The following is a 22,925-nucleotide window of genomic DNA, read 5'->3' on the forward strand; positions in this document are numbered from 1 at the left end:
ATAAAATCTAACAGTTAGACCCCTTTCACACTGGGGCGTTTTTCAGGCGCTTTTGGGCTAAAAATAGCGCCTGTAAAACGGCTCCCCTGCAGTCTGTGTGAAAGCTCGAGTGCTTTCACACTGAGACGATGCGCTGGCAGGATGTTAAAAAAAAAGTCCTGCAAGCGGCATCTTTGGAGCGGTGTATACCACTCCTCCACCACTCCTGCCCATTGAAATGAATGCGCACCGCTGCCGAATCGCCTGCAAAGCGTTTCGGCAGCAGCGCTTCAGGGGCGCATTTAACCCCTTCTTCGGCCGCTAGCTGGGTTATAAGCACCCCGCTAGCAGCCGAATAGCGCCGCTAAAATGACGGTAAAGCGCCGCTAAAACTAACAGCGTTTTACCGTCAACGCCTGCCCGCTCCAGTGTGACAGCAGCCTTAAGTAATAAGTGATACAGAAAATTTTTTATATTTAAACATTTATTAAACAAAACAAACCTCCAATCAGTTCACTTGTATGTATAATTTAGATTAAAAAAAAAATAACTATCTTAAATATTAAATACACAAAAACAGGTAATCAAAACTTTTGGACGAAAAAAAATGGGCTAACTTTACTGCTTTTTTTTTTTTTTTTATTTCATTAGTGTATTTTTAAAAAAAAAATTGCGTTTGAAAGACCGCTGCGCAAATACCGTGTGACATAAAATATTGCAACAACCGCTATTTTATTCCCTAGGGTCTCTGCTACAAAAAATATATATAATGTTTGGGGGTTCTAAGTGATTTTCTAGCAGAAAATACAGGATTTTTACTTGTAAGCAACAAATGTCAGAAAAGATTTAGTCTTTAAATGGTTAAACTGAGAACTTCTCCATGGAGTTCAGTCTATTGATAAAAGAACCTGAAAGAGATACAAATGTATCTTCTTATCAGACTTGGCAGGCTGCCGACATTTGGTCGACCTCTATATGTAATTATATGTAATGATGTAATATATGTATTGTTTTCTTAAGTAATGACAAGGTTATTCCCAAATAAACAGATCTATAGCAGAAATGTAAAAATTGCTCTTGTACATAGGGGTGAACAGGAGGGAGGGGTGAAGCGGTTAAAGTAAAAATACTGAATTGAACCACTTGATTATAGTGATGTATTGGTACATCGGTGAAGTGCTTATATCAGGACGATGCCTGTATTGTTTTTTTTTTTTTAAAGCAAATGGTTGGCTCTTTTATAAAAGGCAATCCTAGCAGATAACTAGCCACTGGATTGCTTTTACAAGCAGCAGGAGAGGACTTCCTCCCGCTCCCACAGCCTTCCGCGTCTTTCTTGGGCTCTCCCATCCCATCGCCTCTGTTCGCCTCTATGATATATGTATGCTCATCCCTTCCGGTTTTCCCACATGCAAACAGCTCAATTTTTCAAAATGAAAATCATCTGATCACACCGATCTTGGTTTGCTTGCTTTTAGGGGCAGAGGAGGGATCTGGGCTCTAATACACCCCAGATTTCTCCATAAAGAGTACAAGTCATTGCCTATGGCTATCACAGCGGATATTTATATTCCCTGTAATAACAATAAAACTGATTTAAAAAAATGTAAAAGTGACTGTGTAAAAATAATAAAATAAAAAAATGGAGGTAAAAAATGTTTAGGCATCAGTATCCATCCTTACCTCTCCCCTTTTACTTACCTGAGCCCTCATTTGATCCAGCACTGTGCATGTCTGCAGCTCTTCTCTCCCCTCACTTCTGGGTCTCACTGGCTTTGCTGGGGCACAGGGAGCCATTGGCTTTCACTGCTGTCAATCACAGCCAGTGACAAGGGAGAGGGGGCAGGGCTGAGTCCCACTGTCTGTATCAATGGATGAAGCAGCAGGGTTTGGAAGCAAGCACACACACAAGTGCCCCCATGGGAAGTGGCTTGCTATGGGGGCAGTGGACATAGAGGAGGAGCCAGGAGAGCCAGCATGGGACTCGAGAAGAGGAGGTACGGGGTGGCTCTGTGCAGTTCTATTACACAGAGCAAGTAAGCATGGCATGTTTGTTATTTTTTTTATTTTACCCTTACAACCACTTTAAAGCTACATTTTATAAAGGCAATGGAGCTTTCAGGCTATTGACAACTGAATCATAAATGATTCTTGCTATTATTATACAATAACCCTTGCTTTGTACATGCCTATGAAAAAGTATGTGCTACAGTGGGGCACGTGTTCATGGCTTACCTTTCCATGTGGTAAATTGTGAGTGCTGATGATAATCTTTATGTAGATGGAGCCCACGCAGGAAGTTTTGCTGCTGTCCATCTATTGGCCTGTTGGTCAGTACTCCCTTCAGAAGCTGGTTGACCGAGCCAGATGGGGTGAACAAACGGGTTTTTAAATGAGCAGATTCTCTTCTCTGTATGATGTCATCCTTATCTTGAGGAATAAAAGAGGAATATATCATAACCCATTACAATGATTTTCAAGGTAGTATGGAAATTCATTTGTTAAAGAGAAGGTCCAACCTCCTTTAGAAAAAATTAAAAGTCAGCAGCTACAAATACTCTAGCTGTTGCCTTTAAGTATTAGGACACTTACCTGTCCAGGGATCACACGATGTCGGCACCCCAGACGATTTTTCCATTGGCTCTTGGGTGCTGCCGCCACCATTGCTTGTAAGGGAAACCGGCAGTAAATCCTTGCGGCTTTACAGCCGGCTCCCTACTGCGCATGCGTGAAGCGCACATCGCTTTCTGAATAGACCGGCAGTAGGCGAAGGAGGAGGGGGGCCAAACTGTAAAAGACAGGTACCCGGTTCCTTCTCCCCCCCAAAAGGCACCAAATGTGGCACGGGGGGGGGGGGGGGGGATAAGACAGATAAACAGAGCTTCCACTTTTGGGTTGAATCTGCTTATGTCCCTGGTTCCTCCTCCCCTCCCCCTTATGAACACGTTCATGAATTTTTTTGATAAAACCTTTGTTTTCAATACATATCTTGTTTTACACCCTGTAATAAAACCATGTAAACTCTGTGCTTCCTTATCCCATGTAGTCAGATTATGGCTGGTGGGAGGGGACAGCAGAGTGCTGTACATAGCTTCTCGAAAGCATCACAGCACTCTGCTTTGGTACTCCTATAAAGATCCCTCAGCCCAGATGCAAGAAGTGGGGTGGTTCTTGGGAGGACTTATGCAAATATCAAAATGCTTTGATGGATGTCAGTCTGAAGGAGTAGGCATTACTAGACAGACTGCATATGTGATGTGGAGCCTCCATGAACGCAAGAATAATTGAAAGGATTGGGCCAGGTACAGTATGGCTGGGAAGGAAAGATCTGCTTGATCCTGGACGTCCTTCAGCCTGGAAATGGGGCGGGCTGTATCTAACTTGCTGGAGGTTCGAATACACACTGTGTGAAGTGCACAGTGAAACCAGACTAAGCATAATGTTTCCAATTGCCTTTTGTAAGTCTGCTTTAGCCTTAAATGCCTGAACACAGATTAATGAATATTATAAGAATATTTATTATACACAATTGGCTCATATATTTACTTCCCCAGTGCTAGGAAAACATTATTCATTCAACAATCCAATAACACCATAAAATATACCTATGTCCTTAACTCTGTCTTTCACCCAGTTGTCCCAGAAAGTATCCAACTGTGTTGTGAGATACCATGTGTCCACCAAGTTCAAGGAGAAGACATTTCCCCACAAACCTGCACAAAGAAGCAGAAAATGAAAAATGTTATTTACTTCCAGACTTAAAATCACTTGTAGTTTTTGTTTATGCAGTGTAAAATATTTTCTATGCAGATTCCATATTTAATATTTAACCACTTGCCTACTGGCCACTTTTACCTCCTTCCTGACCAGGCCAATTTTCAGTTTTAGGGCTCTCGCACTTTGAATGACAACTGCGTAGTCATGCAACACTGCACCCAAATAATTTTTCACACAAATAAAGCTTTCTTTTGGTGGTATTTAATGGGTTTTTGCATTGTTTGCTTAATAAACAAATAAAGACCAAAGATTTTGAAAAAAAAAAAAAAAGTTTGTTATAAAATTTTGGAAACAGGTAATTTTTCTCCTTCACTTATGTGTGTTGATGAGGCTGCAATGATGGGCACTGATGAGGCAGCACTGATGGGCACTGGTAGGCGGCACTAATAGGCGACACTTGTGAAAAGGCACTGATGGGCAGCACTAATTGGCACCAATGGTGGGCACACATTGGCAGCACTGGTGGGCACACATTGGCAGCACTGTTTGGACTGCACTGATAATCAGGACACTGATAATCAGTGCCCTGAGTATTAGTGTACATGTCCCTTTTAGAGAAGCCAGTTATCTCCTCCGATCCTCGTGCTGACAGCATGAGGAAAGGAATGCCGATAACCGGCTTCTATTTGTTTACATATGAATCAAAGAAAAGACTGGACAGCCGCACTCTGTTGGCACCTTTATTAAAGACGGTTTAAAAATTCTTCTGGTACAAAGACATCAGAGGCACAGGATCAATGAAAAGCTGACATGTTTCACACCACTATGGGGTGCTATGACTAAGCACCCCATAGTGGTGTGACAAGGCTAACCTTTACTATTTAAACAAGTGCTCTGCACTGACGGTCAAAATTTGAAATATTTGGCTGTAGCAGGAGGCAGTTTGTTTGCCAAAGGGTACAATAATGAGTGTCTGCAGGCAACAGTGAAGCATGGTGGAGGTTCCTTGCAAATTTGGTGCTGCATTTCTGCAAATGGAGTCGGAGATTTGGTCAGGATCAATGGTGTCCTTGATGCAGAGAAATACAGGCAGATAATTATCCATCATAACCAGTGGCGGCTGGTGCTCAAAATTTGTTTGGGGGGCACAAACTGAAAATTTCTGAATTTATTTTACATCACAGAAACTTAACATTTTAACAGGGGTGTGTAGACTTTTTATATCCATTGTATATATATATATATATATATATATATATATATATATATATATATTTATTACACATACACACACACACACAAAGCTATACCTTGTAAGTAACAAATACGAGGTTCAGGGTGCTTCTTCATTAACCGCCCCATATAGAATTCACTTCCAAAGTCTTCTGTGCGGATGGAGGCACCATATTTCAGAAGCCCTACTTCATATGGTGTAAACTCACACCACTCTGGAAAGAAATAATATTATATAAACACAAAAATAGAGGCAGCACAACACAGTGTCCACAGCAAAGGCCACTCTGCTAGCCCTATGGACCATAAAGTTGTGGAGGTAGATTTGGGTTTTACATCTGACCAGTTTACTAAGTGTCAGTGTTATGAGACTAAAGTTTAATTATTGAAAAAAAAAAAAATCAGCACAAGGGACATTACCGTGTTGTGCTCCTTGCCCTTGCGTTGCTATCTCCTGACTTAGTGGGAAAAAGAGGACACTCACTAAGTGTGCCTGACTAAGCCCTCCATTTCCCATCCACAGAAGCCTTACTATAGCTTCTATGAATGAAAGACCAGGTATGAAAAATTAAGCTGATGGATCTTTCATTCATCCTTCTGTTCTCCATTCATAGATGTTTTTTCTACTAAACCAAGAGACAGCAACACAAGGAACAAATCACACAGATAAAAAAACAGCACAAGGGGCATTATTTACTATCTGTGTGATATGTCCCTTGTGTTGCTGTCTCTTGGTTTAGTAGAAAAAATATCTATGAATGGAGGACAGGAAGACGAATGAAAGATCCACCAGCTTCATTTTTCATACCTGGTCTTTCATTCATAGAAGCTATAGTAAGTCTTCTGTGGATGGGAAAGGGAGGACATAGTCAGGCACTCTTGGTGAGTGCCCCCTGTTTTCTACTAAACCAAGAGACAGCAACACAGGGGACACATTACACAGATAGTAAATAATGTCCCTTGTGCTGTTTTTTTTTTTTTTGCTTTAATGATACTTGATTGAAAAGAAAATGTTCAAAATGCTTTATAGCATTAGGTATACAAGTGGACAAAGCAGGCCTTTCAAATATTTTTGAAGGAGCATCCAGTTCAATAAATAAAAAGAATGAAATGAGCATTTGGCTTTTTTTCTGTCAGGAGGCAAGGAGTTGAGCAAGTTTCATTCCCCCATAGATTTTTGAGTCAATACTTAGTGAATACCTTTAAAGTCCAGTGTGCTGACTGCATCAGGCTTGACATTCATAGCCAGGTAAATAGGTAAGGGGTTCTGGCCGTTCTCCAAGGCCGATTGTTGATCAGAAAGCCTGCTTTCATTTCTCTGCAAAGTAATAAGTTATATTATATCCATGGCTGTACTTTCAACCCAATAAAAAAAGTCAACCATTCAACCTAATAATAATCAGGAAAGTAAAAAAGAGTAAAGTTAAACATTTTGGTTTTAAAGGGATGCAAACTAAGCAGAGTTTTCCAGGACCATGTTACCAAGATCTCAGTATGCTAGCAGTAATGCCCTGTACACACGGTCGGATTTTCCGATGGAAAAAGTGCGTTCGGATTGTGTTGTCGGAAATTCCAATCGTGTGTGGGCTCTATCAGACTTTTTTCTGTCGGAATTTCACACAAACACACAAAGTTTGAGAGTAGGATATAAAATTTTCCAACAACAAAATCCGATCGTTTAAATTCCGATCGTGTGTACACAAATCCGATGCACAAAGTGCCACGCATGCTCAGAATAAATTAAGAGATGAAAGCTACTGACTACTGCCCCGTTTATAGTCCCAACGTACGTGTTTTACGTCACCGCGTTCAGAACGATCGGATTTTCCTACAACTTTGTGCGACCGTGTATATGCAAGACAAGTTTGGCCCAAAATCCGTCGGATAGAATCCGACGGATTTTGTCGTCGGAATGTCCGATCAATGTCCGATCGTGTGTACAGTGCATAAGAGGTGCTGCGGTGAACAAAGAATTTAATGCAGCTCAGGGTTCAATGTTTTGTTAATACAAGCAGTGTAAGTATTTGAATAACCCGATATCTGCTTCTTGCGATGCCCATTTAGCAGAGCTCACACTTAGAGAAGCAGAAGTAGCACAATGAGCCAGATAGTTGTGTTCAGCGCTCCTATCCTAACAAGGAACTTGATCATAGAAGGACAGAGCAGACATATGCCCCGTACACACGGTCGGACTTTGTTCGGACATTCCGACAACAAAATGCTTGGATTTTTTCCGACGGATGTTGGCTCAAACTTGTCTTGCATACACACGGTCACACAAAGTTGTCAGAAAATCCGATCGTTCTAAACTCGGTGACGTAAAACACGTACGTCGGGACTATAAACGGGGCAGTGGCCAATAGCTCTCATCTCTTTATTTATTCTGAGCATGCGTGGCACTTTGTCCGTCGGATTTATGTACACACGATCGGAATTTCCGACAACGGATTTTGTTGTCGGAAAATTTTATATCCTGCTCTCAAACTTTGTGTGTCGGAAAATCCGATGAAAAATGTGTGATGGAGCCTACACACGGTCGGAATTTCCGACAACAAGGTCCTATCACACATTTTCCATCAGAAAATCCGACCGTGTGTACAGGGCAATAGGGTCATCAATCTGTTGCTTTTTCACTGTCCCCTCACAGCCTTGGGGAGGCACAAAAACTGTAATGCCTCGTACACACGATCGGACTTTCCGCCAAAAACGTGGAATTTGGCCTGAAGGGTGTTGGCTCAAACTAGTCTTGCATACACACGGTCACACAAATGTTGGCCAACAATTACAAATGTAGTGACGCACTACATAGTATTTCAGCTCTTTAGCGCCACCCTTTGGGCTCCTCCTGGTAATTTCACGTTAGTAGAAGTTTTCATTTCGTGCTTTTCAGTTAGTTTCGGAACGGCCGTTCGTCAACCAGACATTGTGAAATCGGAGGAGATAACTTGTTATTTATCTTTGGCCTAGGAGTTATTGCTTTGACATTATTTTTTGGGTTGAATATTGATTTGATTTGGTAAATTTTCTATATTTTTGGATGCATAGAATGTACTTTTTGGTTATTTTATATTGGCAGATAGCATGTCCAATTTTTTTTTCAATGCACAATAAAAAAATTGCGTAGAATAATACTTGGCTATGTATTTTACTTCAAATGACAGTTTGGGAGTAGGCAGTTACATTTTAAAAAATACAATGTAAAATTGACAAGGGACACCAACATAGTTGTACCTTTGTTCTTAAAAACTATGGGATAATGGTGTTGTGGTAACTTGCACAAATAAAAAAAAAAAAACATAATAATATTATTCTTGATATCACTAGAAAAAAAAAAAGCCTTTGAAAATTTGTTTGCAATAACTCCATCAGTATCACCAGCAAAACAGCTTCATTATTATCCCAATAAAGAAGAAGAGAATTGTGCGCTGCATTTGGAGACTTCATAATTTGCCATGTCACGAATGTTAAATCTCCATTACGAACGCTAGTTTACAAGACCGACCGCTTCTGGCTCGTCCTTGCTTCCAAGCATGCGTGTTTGTACTTTGGACTTTTGTCCGATGGACTTGTGTACACACGCTCGGAATGTCCAACAACACAGATTTGTTGGTGGAAAATTTGAGAACATGCTAGCCAACATTTGTTGGTGGAAAGTCCGACAACAATTGTCCGATGGAGCATACACACGGTCGGATTTTCCGCCAACAACTTGACATCCAACATTTCCCATCCAAAAGTCTGATCCTGTGTACGGGGCTTAAGTGTTACTAAAAGAAATGTTGTCAGTCTCTGTGCCATTACCTTAAATGTAAGCAGAATGTTGTCCACTTAGAATACAGATTTAAATTGCACACTGCAAAGATGAGATCCAAAAAATACTGTGTGACAGTGAGGAGGTAGTCCTAATGTAAATGACAGACACAGATCTGTTTATATCCTGAAGCCCATGGAGCCACTATGGGTCTGTAATCAAAATGTGGACTGAGGGTCAACAGGCACAAAACCAACATCCGTCCTATTCAGCTCTGATTCAGCTGACGAAGTGCATGTAAAAGAGCCCCAAGACTCTAATAGCCTTGGAAAAAGAATGGTAGGTGACGGGCTGTGGTGTCCTCCAGCACGGTCTGCCCGCTGTGTATGTAGCGGGGTGTGGGCAGCGGCTCCGGTGTCCACTTTCTCCGCCGTGTGTCTCCTCTCTCTTCCGCCTAAGCGCTAGGCACCCAATAGGATCGCCTGACGCTTTGGCTAATCGGGAAACAGGTCTCACAACCTGCCCTCTGATCGGCGGGGAGGAACTTTAGTGTGAAAATAGCGAAAATTAATTTGCTATCGTCACAAAGCTTGATGGGCTCGGGGCACAGTGCTCTGCGCCCCAAGCCCACCCTTTTTTTAAGCCTATCAGAATCTCTGACTCTAATCACGTGCTTCAAAAAAACACTCCCCCCCTATTGGAATTCATAGTCCAGCGCCCTGATATGTAGATCATGGGGCCAGACGCATGGCTGGGGGGGGCGCGCCCATGTGCCCTCTATGGACAGGCCGCCGGAGCTTTGAATACAGTAAGAAAGGGTTAAGACTCCTGGCAGTTTTTTTTTTATTATATGTGTCCCAAGGGGAGATTTCTTTTACTTGTCCTGGAGATGCAACAGGAAGTTAAAGGAAATCTCTCTAAAGTAAGATAAATTCCTCCTTTAGAAAGCCTGCAATTTGTAAAACTTGCGATTCTTCATCACTTTCTGTCCTTTAACAATAGACTCCAGAACAAATAAAGAGAGTGAATATACCCAGCAAGCAAAAACAAAAACCTGACTGACAGGGGGTCCAACCTTTCCACCCAAAAGGGGGGAAGTTCCGCTTTAAGTCCTCTTCTCCTGCCAAAAAAAGTCTTGACTTGAGACACACTTGTTTTTGCACAGTTTACTGAACAAAGGTGTCGTATTTAATAAAATGAACATTATATACAACAACAAGATGAGAAAAAAATATCTGTAAGGATTAAAACCTGCAATGATTATAATTAAACTGAATTCAAATTTAACAGGCCACATATTTACTCTTAGAATTGTCATACCCCATTATAGAACATTGATTCAATCATTAGCCCCCAGAGGTCAGTAAATGAAGTTTCCTGCCCATCCTTGGCAGCTTGTTTGAGCTCTTTGCGATAGTACTTCAGCCTCTGCATTGACAAGGCGCCTATTTTCTTCCTGGTCACATGCTTCTTTGCATTGCTTATTGAATCTGAAAGCTCCTTTTGTGACCATTCAGGGTCTTCATAAAGCTTACTCATGGTCCTAATTAAGAGGGAAAAAACAAAAAACAAAATGACAAATACAACTTATTTATCGAAATCAATACTGAACTTTAAAAATGGGCTGAACAGAGCATGCACATGTGTAAATGATAATATCTGCACTTTCTATTTGAGTCCAACTTCAGTGGCTTAACCCTGCTACCATCAAAAACTCAAACACAAATTTGTGAATGCATTGCAATAAACCTATATTATATGTACATAGTTATATACAGTATATCTTTTTTACCCAAAAAGCTAGCTTGATCAGTAAAGAAACACATTTTATCACACATATACATAGCCACTTTATTAGGTACACCTTGCTAGTACCGGGTTGGACCCCTTTTGCCTTCAGAACTACCTTAATTCTTCATGGCATGGATTCAACAAGGTGTTGGAAACATTCCTCAGAGATTTTGGTCCATATTGACATGATAGTATCACCCAGTTGCTGCAGATTTGTCGGCTGCACATCCATGATGAGAATCTCTTGTTCTACTACATCCCAAAGGTTCTCTATTGGATTGAGATCTGGTGACTGTGGAGGCCATTGGAGTACAGTGATCTCATTGTTATGTTCAAGAAACCAGTGGTGAGATGATTAGATCTTTGTGACATGGTGCATTATCCTGCTGGAAGGAGCCATCAGAAGATGGGTACACTGTAGTCATAAAGGGATGGACATGGTCAGCAACAATGGCATTTGTTGCGGTTGTGGTTGTGGCGTTTAAACGATGCTCAATTGGTACTAAGGGGCCCAAAGTGTGCCAAGGAAATATCACCTACACCAGTACACCACCAGCCTGAACCGTTGATACAAGGCAGGATGGATCCATGCTTTCATGTTGTTTACACCAAAATCTGACCCTACAATCTGAATGTTGCAGCTGAAATTGAGACTCGTCAGACCAGGCAACATTTTTTCCAATCTTCTGTTGTCCAATTTTGGTGAGCCTGTGCGAATTATAGTCTCAGTTTTCTTTTCTTAGCTGACAGGAGTGGCACCCGTTGTGGTCTTCTGCTGCTGTAGCCTATCTGTTTCAAGGTTCGATGTGTTGTCGGTTCAGAGATGGTATTCTGCATACCTTGGTTGTAATGAGTGGTTAATTGAGTTACTGTTGCCTTTCTATCATCTGGAACCAGTCTGCCTATTCTCCTCTGACCTCTGACATTAACAAGGCATTTTTCTCCACACTGGATATTTGCCCACTGGATATTTGCCCTTTTTCGGACCATTCTCTGTAAATCCTAGAGATGGTTGTGTGTGAAAATCCCAGTAAATCAACAGTTTAAATATTTAGACCAGCCCGTCTGGCACCAACAACAATGTCATGTTCAAAATCACTTAATTCCCCTTTCTTCCCCATTCTGATGGCAGTTTGAACTTCACCAAGTTGTCTTCACCACATCTAGATGCCTAAATGCATTGAGTTTTCTGCCATGTGATTGGCTGATTAGCAATTTGTATTACCAAGCAATTGAACAGGTGTACCTAAGTGGCCAGTGAGTGTATATTCATAAAAACAATAAAAAATTACACAATTTACCGTGACAGCCCTATGACATATGACCCTATGCGGAAATTAATCACTGATTCAATTACATTTCAATAACATAATACATTTTGTTAAAATGATTATATAATAAAGCCATCCATGCGTATGCATAACTGCCACAGGTAGAATGTAAAATCCTTCTATTCAACATTGATTAGACCAATACCTAAAGTGTCTGTTACCCCAGCATTTCATATTCCTGATATGTGCCTGCTGTACCATGTACTGTAATTTTTTTAGAACGCATCCTGTTCTCTTTGTATTGTTCCCTATGTTTGAAATTTCTGTTGTTCCTGTCAGTCCCTCTGCTTTCCTATTACAAACCGTCCACACTAAGCAGGAGAGCACACTGTGGTCAGTACTCTAGCTATGCTGGGAACTCAGCCTGCTCTCCTCCAATGGTCAGGCTTGTCCTGACACGCCCTCTCCCCCTGCACAGCCATTCACTGAGAAGCTCGGTGTACTACTGTTTCTCCTCCCCCAGATTGTAAGTTATCATTTACAATCACTTAAATAGAAGAAGTAGATCAACCCCGTGATCCAATGTTGTGCAAAACTCTGCACTAATACATACAGTATACCGGTAGTTGTCACTTCAGTAGATACACAATTGCCAAACCATAGTTTTCCCTCTTTATATGTTGGTATATCACCATCATTTGTAAGTATACCTTGTGGCACCCATTCATGCACAACGTTCACAAACACTGCTGTCCTGCTCTATTGCCGATCTGCCAACACCAAAGGTGCTCAGGCTGCAATATACAGTATAACAGCCACGTGTTCATAAAGTGTTCATCTACAATGTAGTCAAACCAGGCTGCTATAATGAGTATATTTATCTAAATTACTACTGCAGTTGTAAATGCTTGAAGTGCACTTCCATTACATTTTCTATCAACGTCCAATTGCTGTCCAAAGCTTGCCGCCTCAACCTCCTCAATATCTCCAAGATACGTACCTTCCTAACCAATGACACCGCAAAGCTTCTAATCAACTCCCTGGTCATCTCACGCCTCGACTATCGCAACTCCCTCCTCATTGGCTTATCTTTAAATAGGATATCCCCCCTTCAGTCCCTCGTGAACGCTGCTGCCAGGCTCATCCACCTTACAAACCGCTTGGCGTCTGCTACCCCTCTCTGTCAATCCCTTCATTAGCTGCCACTCGACCAACTAATTAAATTCAAGATACTAACAATAACTTACAAAGCCATTCACAACCTGGCCCCCAGCTACATCACTACCCTGCTCTCAAAATACCAACCAAATTGTCCTCTTCACTCACCCAAGACCTCCTGTTCTCTAGCTCCCTTGTTACCTCCCATGCTCTCCTCCAGGACTTCTACCAAGCCTCCCCAATCCTCTTGAATGCTCTACCCCAATCTGACTATCTCCTACTTTGCCCACTTTCAGACGATCCCTGAAAACTCATCTCTTCAGAGAATCCTATGTGGCCCCCACCTAACAACTGTACATTTATTTTCTCCATCAGCACATCCCCCACAGTTATTACCTCTTGTATCTCTTGACCTTCCCTCTTAGATTGTAAGCTCTAACGAACAGGGCCCTCTGATTCGTACTGTATTAAAGTTTATCCATAGCGCCCAACTGACACTGATTTCAAGGGACTGTCCCTGATTTGGAGCAATGTCCCTCTGTCCCTCATTCCTCCTCATTTGTCCCTTATTTTGGTCTGATCTATATAGATGTACTGTATATAAAATGCACTTTATGCAGTATCTATCAAAAAGTGTTTTCCAGGACTAAACCTTTCGTCTGATTTCTAAATTGCTGCATTTTTAAATTCCAAGAGCCAATATAAAGGAATAGTAGTGGTAAAAAAAAGCACTTGTGGGTTTAACCAATCTTGTTTTTTTTTTTTTGTACAATTCTCCTTTAAGGGCGTGGTCAGGGGTGTGTCCTATGCATGCATCATTTTGCTGATAGGTGCCCCTCATTCCCATCTCAAAAAGTTGGGAGGTATAGTTTATTTTTATTTGTACTGTCTACCATCAAGTTGTATAGCGCTGCGTAAACTGACGGCGGTATATAAATCCTGTATAATAATAATAATAATAACATCCGATCTAATGAAAATAGAGAAGCAAAAACTGGAGAGAAAAAACAAACAAAAGAAGAGCGGACACTACCCCACTGACTAACCAGTAATGTTCTATCTTTTACTCTGTGAGAATATGAACAATAATATGGATTACAACTCCACTTGTTTCCATGCATAAGACTCTTATGGCTACATTAACATATGTACAGTCTGGTGCTGTGCGGTGCCATAAGTCATGCCTGCTAACAAATTATCTTATGCATTAATATAGTGAGCAGGCTCATAGACTGTCCCTCTATCCCAGGGGTGCCCAACCTTTTGAAGAGCAAGGGCCACTTAGGCGACTTGGTAACTGCATACCTCCCAACTTTCTGAGATGGGAATGAGGGACACCTATTAACAAAAGTATGTAATCATAGGACACACCCCCTGCCACGCCCCTCTTAAAGGAGAATTGTACAAAAAAAAAATGGTTAAACCCACAAGTACTTTTTTATACACCTATTATTCCTTTATACCAGCCTTCGTAATTTACAAATGCAGCAATTTAGAAATTGGATGAAAGGTTTAGCACTGGGAAACACTTTTTGAAAGATAAATAGTGCATTTTATATACAACTATATAGATCAGACCAAAATGAGGGACAAATGAGGAGGAACGAGGGACAGAGGGACATTGTTCTGAATGAGGGACATTCCCTCTAAATCAGGGACATTTGGGAGCTATGTAACTGATTGCAGGCCACAATGAGCGAGGGGATGACAGGTCCGTGTCCACTCTGCATATGCACACAGCCCGCTCTACTATGGACCCTCCGATCCAATTCGCCCAGACAGAAAGGGACAGATCCCCTTCTGTTTTTGAAGCAGATTGAATTGGAGGTAGGCGGGTGTAAATTGACACAAAAAGTCTGTTTACATCTGCTGTTCCATACAGGTGAATGGAGGGTCTTATTTGGCTAGATCGATCATGTGAAAGTGGCCTAAGGCTGATTGCACACTGATGCGCTGCGGTTTACCCACACCGCGAGTGCAGCGCAATGCACCTGCAACTTTCCTGCGGGTTAGCTGCACTTTGCCATAGACTTCTATTATATCCTGCAGGTGTGGTGCACTTTCTGAATGAGCACCAAACCCACAGGTAATAACAGAAGTCTATGGCTCAGTGCAGGTAACCCGCAGGTGCACTGCTCTGCACCTGCAGATCAGTTTGAAAGCAACCAATGCAGAACAGATATGCCCATTTAAACACTGTGATTTTAGTAATAAACGTACCGTAATAACAGTCTTCCATTCAGGTATCACTGGCTGTTGCTGTTCCTGGCAGATTGCATTTGGTATTTGATGTGACTATTCAGGAAGCAATGGCTTATGTGTCTCTGCTCCGCAGCCGCTAGCTTCCTCTACCGCCAGCTTCATTCACAACACTGATGCTTTGGGGTGGAGGGTCGGCCTGGGGCCACGGGTTGGGCACTCCTGCTCTATCCTGATGTACACAGGAGCAGGTCCTCCAGTATTATCAGTCACTTTAAAAAAGGAGGTTATGATTATGTCCCCTAGTTCGAGTTTCTACTGAAAATGTAATATTTCAGTAAGTTGATTTCTGCTATCTAGTTTTGTGTAAAGTCTTCCAAATTGGCAAGAAAATCCTAGATTTACAAGTCTATATGGTTGTGTATAAAGATCTCTTACCATGTAGATCCAGAGGCCCCTGCAATATATGTGATGCAGTCCAGGAGTCCCATCTTCTGCAGCCCGCTCAGATGACTGTACAAAGAGGACATTGCTCGGGCTCCTCCACCCGTTGCCATGACAGCCACAACTGGAATCTATATGTATATATAAAAAAATAATGGAAATCTTGGAAGACTGTGGCCAATATAACTGCACAATGTATACAACAGGAACATAGGAATAGCAGAGCAGTCTATGTTTCTGCTTCTATCCTGACTCCACTGATTCCCCCTGGCAAGGAGCTTTTAAGTGTACAATGCAAGTATGGTTTCTGAATTTTAAGGTTTAACTGGAGGCAAACAGCTAAATATGCCAATGAAATAAATTAATGACAGGTGTATTATCTGCCAAATGATTTGTATTTGTGTCCATCCAGTCCTAAGTTTAAGACAGCTCAGTCACACAGCACAGCCCTGTCTAGCAAGAGAAGGGACCGGATTTGAATCTGCTGCAGTGATAGAGGAACTTCTGGGGGGAAAGAAGCAGCTCCAAATCCTGTAGCTGCTAAAACATAGACTTACCTGTCCAGGAATCCAGCGCTGTCCTCACCCAGGCCAGTTCTTTGCTGGTCTTCAGGTACCTGATGCTGCCATCTTTGATGTGGGAACTTAGCTGGCTGTGACTTGTACATGTGCGAGAACTGATGTGCTTCCTAAATATCTCCTGGGACCTGTGACGTGGGGGGAGAGGTGAAAGTCTACTGGGCTTGCCTAGGTCAGCTGAGAGGAAGGGGTGGTGGGTATCTGCCAGTAATAGGTACCCGATCCCAGTAAAAAAAAAAAAAAACATCCAAAAGTGGGAGGGGACAGAAGAGGGGGAGGAGTAGAAAAGGCAGAACTTTCCTTTTCAGGTGAAGTTCCTCTTTAACCTCTTAACGACCAGCCGCCGCAGTTATACTGCGGCAGGTTGGCACGGCTGCGCAAACCACCGTAGATGTACGTTTTAAGAGGTATAGGGGAACGGAGCCGATGCGCGTGGCCGGCGGCCGCGATGTCCTCTGGCAACCCACGATCGCTCCTCAAAGAGACAGAACAGATATCTGTCAATGTACAGATCCCCGTTCTGTCAGGGAAGTAGAGAGATCTACTATTCCTAGTAATCAGGAACAGCAATCTCTCTCTACTCCCTGTCGGTCCCTTCCCCCCCCCACAGTTAGAAACACCTCCCTAGGGAGCACTTAACCCCTTGATTGCAATCCCTAGTGTTACCCCCTTCCCTGCCAGACATTTAGGCAGTAATCAGTAGCTATTTTTAGCAGTGCGCTTGTAGTGCAATGTGGATTTGCCTTTAGTAAATAACACCTATGTCACTGCATCATACTGGATTCACTCTTTTAGCTACCTCCCCCTCTCCCAGTGTGAGCTTTGTTTTACAGAAGCTAATACCAGGTAACATGTAGGTATTTACACTGCTTCTATTAAGAACTGCATGTAGTGAATGTCTTATATCTGACTTGAGATCATCTTAAAAAAAAAATCAGGTACTCACCACTGTGGGTCCCTGGTGCTGCCATCTTGGATAATGGAGCCAGCTGTGTCTTCCTAAGGAACCAAAGCCAGCTCCTCACTCTACATGCATGAGCTTGTGCAATGCTCACTGAATGTATCCCAGAAGGCTATGGGGCAAGTGGCATCACCCTTGGCTAAAGCTGAATACACACTGTCCAACTTTTGTTGTTCGATTTCCTTTAGATTTACCTTCAGCTATGTAGTGCAAGGGCCTACCTGATTGCATACAAATTGAAAGTGTTTAGGTTTGACCTCATATTTTATGGATTTGGTAAATCTAAAGGAAAAAAAATCTAAAGAAAATTGTATAGTATGTATCCAGCTGTAGCGAGGACTGCAGAAGTGGGAGTGGTCCAATGGCGTCACTAGGGGGGGCCAGAAGGGGCCCTGACCCACCAACATTATGCTGTGCCCCACCATGTGCCCCCCTAATTTAAAAAAAAACTTTTTTTTTTTTTTTTTTTTACAAAAAGGCAATGTCTAAGAGGGAGAGCGTCCCCAGTCAGCTCCTGCAAGTGATTACTCCCCCCTCTCTCTGCTCGCTGACACTGCATAACGCGAGCGCTCACACCATGGCCGCCCAATCTGCTCCTTCCCCTGCATCCTCATTGGCAGGGAGAAGAGCGAGTTGCAGGAAGGACTCCACCAGGACTCTCAGTTACTTAAAAAACAGACTGATTTCTCCCGTCCTTAGGACAGGAGAACCAGCCTGTAAATTCCAAGAGATGCCAGACCAGCGCTGTTAATAGCAGGGGCAGGACAGCAAGAGGAGCCTGGGGAACCCCACAGTGGCAGAACACCAGGGCCCAGTGGCAAGACAACCTTTGCAACCCTGATAGTTCTTCCACTTGCTGTTTTTCCCAGTTGCTTCTACTGTGTTATAATACCACTAACAGTTGACTGTGGAATATTTAGCAGCAGGGAAATTTCACGGATGGACTTATTGCACTGGTGGCAACCTAACACAGTACCATGCTTGAATTCCCTGAGCTCCTGAGAACGACCCATTCTTTCACAAATGTTTGTAGAAGCAGTCTGCATGCCTAGGTGCTTGATTTTATACACCTGTGGCCATGGAGGTGATTGGAACATCTGAATCCAGCGATTTGGAGGGGTGTCCCAATACTTTTGGCAATATAGTGTATTCACATCACGGGTACAGCAGTTCGTTCATTTGAGTGGGCTGCTGTACCTGCAAGAAACACAAGGAAAGAAGTGTATGACCCTGTTCTAAAAACATGCCACACAGAAGCGCATGTTGTCGCAGCACCATGTGGTTTTGCACACAAAAAAAGCATGCAGGTGTCAATGTGTGGGGGTGCGATTAAGAATGATCTCTGTGTGTCTGCTAAACACTACAGTGGGGGGGATGCAAAGGGGGCAGATGACACTAAGGGTCGGTTCACACTGGGACGACTTGGGATCCGACTTGTACGCCCTCAAGTCGCCCCAAGTCGCCCCAGAAAGAGATTCACATTTAAGTGAATGGGAGCGTCTTAATAGACACTACTGAAGTCGCTCCGACTTCAGAGCGTACTCCCTGTACTACTTGGATCCGACTTGGTAGGCGACCTGTACCATAGAAATCAATGGAAGTCGCCTCCAAGTCGGATCTCTCTCTCAAAGTCAAGCGACTTTGCAGGGAAAACCCCTCCCTCCCAGAGAGCTGATTGTCCTGTGATTGGCCACAGCCGAAGTCGCCTGTCCTGGAGGCGACTTGAAGTCGTGTTGTAATTTGCTAAAGTCGCGAAGTCACGTTGAAGCCGCGTTGAAGTCGCCATGCAAAGTCGCGTTAAAGTCGTGTTGCCCCTGTGTGAATCGAGCCTAACACTGCATGGGGGTGGGGGGGGTGGTACAGAACACTACTGTTGGGGAAGGACACTGCTATGGGGGTTTTAAAAAAAATAAAAGGGCTGCTTAATTTAAAATGCAAGGGCTTATTCTTATTTTTTATCCCAGTCCGGGCCTGAATGTAGTAATGTAAAAATTACAATACCTAACCTTCAGCTTTGACTAGGGAGCAATCTTCTAAACAAATACATAATCAAGACCCATACTGGGTGAAATGTGTTGTGTTACAGTGGACAATGTTATAACATGCTTTTAATGGTCTCAAAATGAAGTTTTAACCCATGTGTCGCGTTGTGCTGATCACTACATGATGATATTTATTTCTACTTTTTGCAGCCATCTTCCCATTAGTTCTGAGGATAACAGATAATAATACAGATCCTTGAGGATGTAGCATTATGTTAAAATTCTCACCTCTTCACCCACCAAATCCTGCTCCAGCTGTAGGACTCTTTTTAGGGCTTCAGCTACAACTTGCTGGCGTTTGTGAAGAAAAGTCTTCTCTTTGTCACACAGATCAAACCCTAGTCTCACATCCAGCTTTTCTGGGCTAAAAACAGGACAATTTTACATTAAAATAAAACATTTTTTAAAGCTCAGTCAACCTCAAGAGCTTGTATCTGTCACAGCTGGAGGTCTAAAGGAACAAAATACAAGTGAAGGCGCAATGTCTTAGTCCCGTGAACCTCCCAATAGCAACAATGTCTGTTGTAAAATACACAGTCTCTGTTAGTCCATGTGGAAAATTAATAATATATTAAGAAAACAGTAAAGTCCAGGACACTTAAAGTGGGGTTCCACCCAAAAAAAAAAATAAAACTACATGAAAAATCCTAAAAAAAAATGCAAAAAAAAGTGGATATTTTTTTTTTTTTTTTTACTTACCTCTAAATGCCTGTTGCTAGGGGGTCCCTCGTAGTCTGCCTCTTCCAGTGTCTGGGTTGGTGACATCACTTCCCCCTCGGCACAGGAAGGGCTAAGCTCTGCTCCCTCCCTCCTGTCAATCATCTGGGACCCATTACAGGTCCCAGGTGACTGAGCGGCCAATCACGGCGCGCGGCAGCCACTGTGAAGCCACAGCCCGGCTCCCACAGTTGCAATGCCGGCGCCACTGAATGGAGGGGGAGATAAGCGGGGCTTCGATCCCCCGCATCACTGGACCCTGGGACAGGTAAGTGTCCAATTAAAAGTCAGCAGCTGCAGTATTTGTAGCTGCTGACTTTTAATTTTTTTTTTTTTTTGACTAGCCCTCCTCTTTAAGGCCGCCATCATATTGGGAACAGAAACCGGGTTCCAAGGTACTGCAGAAAAACACAAGGAGAGAGGCGCCTCTAAGTGTAGACGTTTTGAAACTTTAATAAAGCATACAGTTTATGAACTCACATTTAAGTGATGATAACAAGCATATCGGTCCCAGCACAGATGAGTCCTGATGACGCTCCTACTTCCTGCTCCCTCGATCTTCAACGATCTGACGCTGTCTGTGTAGTTGTCCCCATTGCAGATGGAAAGCCGGCTGCTGTGGAGGAACTCAAAACCCAGAACGAGGCATGAGACGCAAGGCAGGGATGGCAGCAAGGGATGACATCACTCCTAATGGACGCGTTTCGTGAGCGTGCAATATTCCGGCAAGCTGCGCTCCTTTCTCAACGGACTTCCAGGAAGTTTCGTGAGCATGCGCGCTGCAATATTCCAGCAACCTGCGCTCCTTTCTTTCAGGAAGTCCGTTGAGAAAGGAGCGCGGCTTGCCGGAATATAGCAGCGCACATGCTCACGAAACGCATCCATTAGGAGTGATGTCATCCCTTGCTGCCATCCCTGCCTTGCCTCTCACGCCTCGTTCTGAGTTTCGAGTTCCTCCACAGCAGCCGGCTTTCCATCTGCAACAGGGGACACCTACACAGACAGCGCCAGAGCATTGAAGATCGACGGGGCAGGAAGTAGGAGCGTCACCAGGACTCATCTGTGCTGGGACCGATATGCTTGTTATCATCACTTAAACTGTATGCTTTATTAAAGTTTCAAAACGTCTACACTTAAAGGCTCCTCTCTCCTTGTGTTTTTCTGCAGTACCTTGGAACCCGGTTTCTGTTCCCAATATGATGGCGGCCTTAAGTGTAACTAATACTAACACTGTTGGAGAGCCAGTGGGGGTGGATTTACTAATAGCAAATAGACTGCATACTTTTCAAGTGCAGTTTCTCCAGAGCTTAGTAAACAGGGATGGGCTGTCTGTTCGAGTCAAACATGAGTTCGACTGAAACATAGGCTGTTCGCCCGTTCGCCGAATAGCGAACAATTTGGGGTGTTTCTGGCAAATTTGAAAGCTGTGGAACACCCTTTAAAAGTCTATGGGAGAAATCAAAAGTGCTAATTTAAAGGTTAATATGCAAGATATTGTCATAAAAAGTGTTTGGGGACTCGGGTCCTGCCCCAGGGGACATGTATCAATGCAAAAAAAAGTTTTAAAAACGGCCGTTTTTTCAGGAGCAGTGATTTAATAATGCTTAAAGTGAAACAATAAAAGTGAAATATTCCTTTAAATTTCATACCTGGGGGGTGTCTATAGTATGCCTGTAAAGTAGCTCATGTTTCCTGTGTTTAGAACAGTCCGAGAGCAAAATGACATTTCTAAAGGAAAAAAGTAATTTAAAACTACTCGCAGCTATTAATGAATTGTCGGGACTCAACAATTCATTGAAAAAAACGGCATGGGATTCCCCCACAGTCAATTACCAGGCCCTTTGGGTCTGGTATGAATCTTAAGGGGAACCCCGAACCAAAATTTAAAAAAAAATTGCGTGGGGGTCCCCCTAAATTCCATAACAGGCCCTTCAGGTCTAGTATGGATATTAAGGGGAACCCCGCGCCAAAATAAAAAAAATGTCATAGGGGTTCCCCTCAAAATGGTCTGGTATGGATTTTAAGGGGAACCCCGCGCTCAAATTTTAAAAAAAATGGCATGGGGTCCCCCAAAAATCCATACGAGACCCTTATCCTAGCACGCAACCTGGCAGGCCGCAGGAAAAGAGGGGGGAAGCGGGTGTCCCCGCCCCCCTCTGACACCACGGGGAAAGCCATAGGGAAGTCCCCGTGCATCAGAGGGGGGCTGGGTCACCGGGTGGCCCCGCCCTCAGTTATATAAGAGCTGCCAGAAATACAGAAGCGTCACACAGCGGGAGACTCCCATTGAGGTGGATTGTCTGGAGGTTGAAGCGGGGAAGAAGCCGAAGGAAGATGCCGGAGGAGAAGACCGGAGGAAGATGCTGGAGGAGAAGACCGGAGGAACAAGCAGAGGAAGATAGAGGAAGAAGCGGGGGAAAAACAAGAAGAAAACTGAAGGAAGACCAGAAGAAGATGGAAGAAGAAGCGGGGAAAGAAGAAGACATTAATAAAGGAATTGTCAAAAACCGGCTATTGTCTTTTTTAACATTTTTGACACTTTTTTTGTGAAATGGTAGGGGTACATTTGTACCCCATTACCAATTCACACAGGGGGGGCGGGATCTGGGGGTTCCCTTGTTAAAGGGGGCTTCCAGATTCCAATAAGTCCCCCACCCGCATACCCCCACAACCATCGGGCAAGGGTTGTGGGGATGAGGCCCTTGTCCCCATCAACATGGGGACATCCTCCCCATGTTAAGGGAACGTGGCCTGGTACGGTTCAGGAGGGGGGGCGCTCTCTTGTTCCCCCTCTTTTACTGAGGCCTGCCAGGACATGCCCGGATAAGGGTCTGGTATGGATTTTTGGGGGGACACCACACCATTTAAAAAAAAAAAATCGGCGCAGGGTTCCCCTTAAAATCCATACCAGACCTGAAGGGTCTGGTATGGATTTTGAGGGGGGTCCCCTACGCCATTTTTGTTTTATTTTTGCACGGGGTTCCCCTTAATATCCATACCAGACCTGAAGGGCCTGGTATGGAATTTAGGGGGATCCCCACGCAATTTTTTTTTTACATTTTAGTTCAGGGTTCCCTTTAATAT

The 22,925-nt window shown here is 43.3% G+C and overlaps 1 protein-coding gene across 2 annotated transcripts in view; it reads right to left on the reverse strand.

Annotated features, from left to right (window-relative positions):
- Positions 1 to 22,925, reverse strand: part of LOC141117501 (cytosolic phospholipase A2 delta-like) — an 84,425-nt gene that overhangs the window by 15,528 nt on the left and 45,972 nt on the right. For both annotated transcript variants that reach the window (XM_073610398.1, XM_073610397.1), the window contains exons 11-17: positions 19,353 to 19,488; positions 15,538 to 15,674; positions 10,001 to 10,223; positions 6,130 to 6,247; positions 5,007 to 5,144; positions 3,585 to 3,692; positions 2,215 to 2,409 (exon numbers count right to left, since the gene is read on the reverse strand). In XM_073610398.1, coding sequence (XP_073466499.1) covers positions 2,215 to 2,409; positions 3,585 to 3,692; positions 5,007 to 5,144; positions 6,130 to 6,247; positions 10,001 to 10,223; positions 15,538 to 15,674; positions 19,353 to 19,488 — 1,055 coding nt within the window. The remainder of the gene's footprint in view (positions 1 to 2,214; positions 2,410 to 3,584; positions 3,693 to 5,006; positions 5,145 to 6,129; positions 6,248 to 10,000; positions 10,224 to 15,537; positions 15,675 to 19,352; positions 19,489 to 22,925) is intronic.

Source organism: Aquarana catesbeiana, linkage group LG13 (assembly GCF_042186555.1).
Source record: "Aquarana catesbeiana isolate 2022-GZ linkage group LG13, ASM4218655v1, whole genome shotgun sequence".
In the NCBI taxonomy this organism is placed as follows: Eukaryota; Metazoa; Chordata; class Amphibia; order Anura; family Ranidae; genus Aquarana; species Aquarana catesbeiana.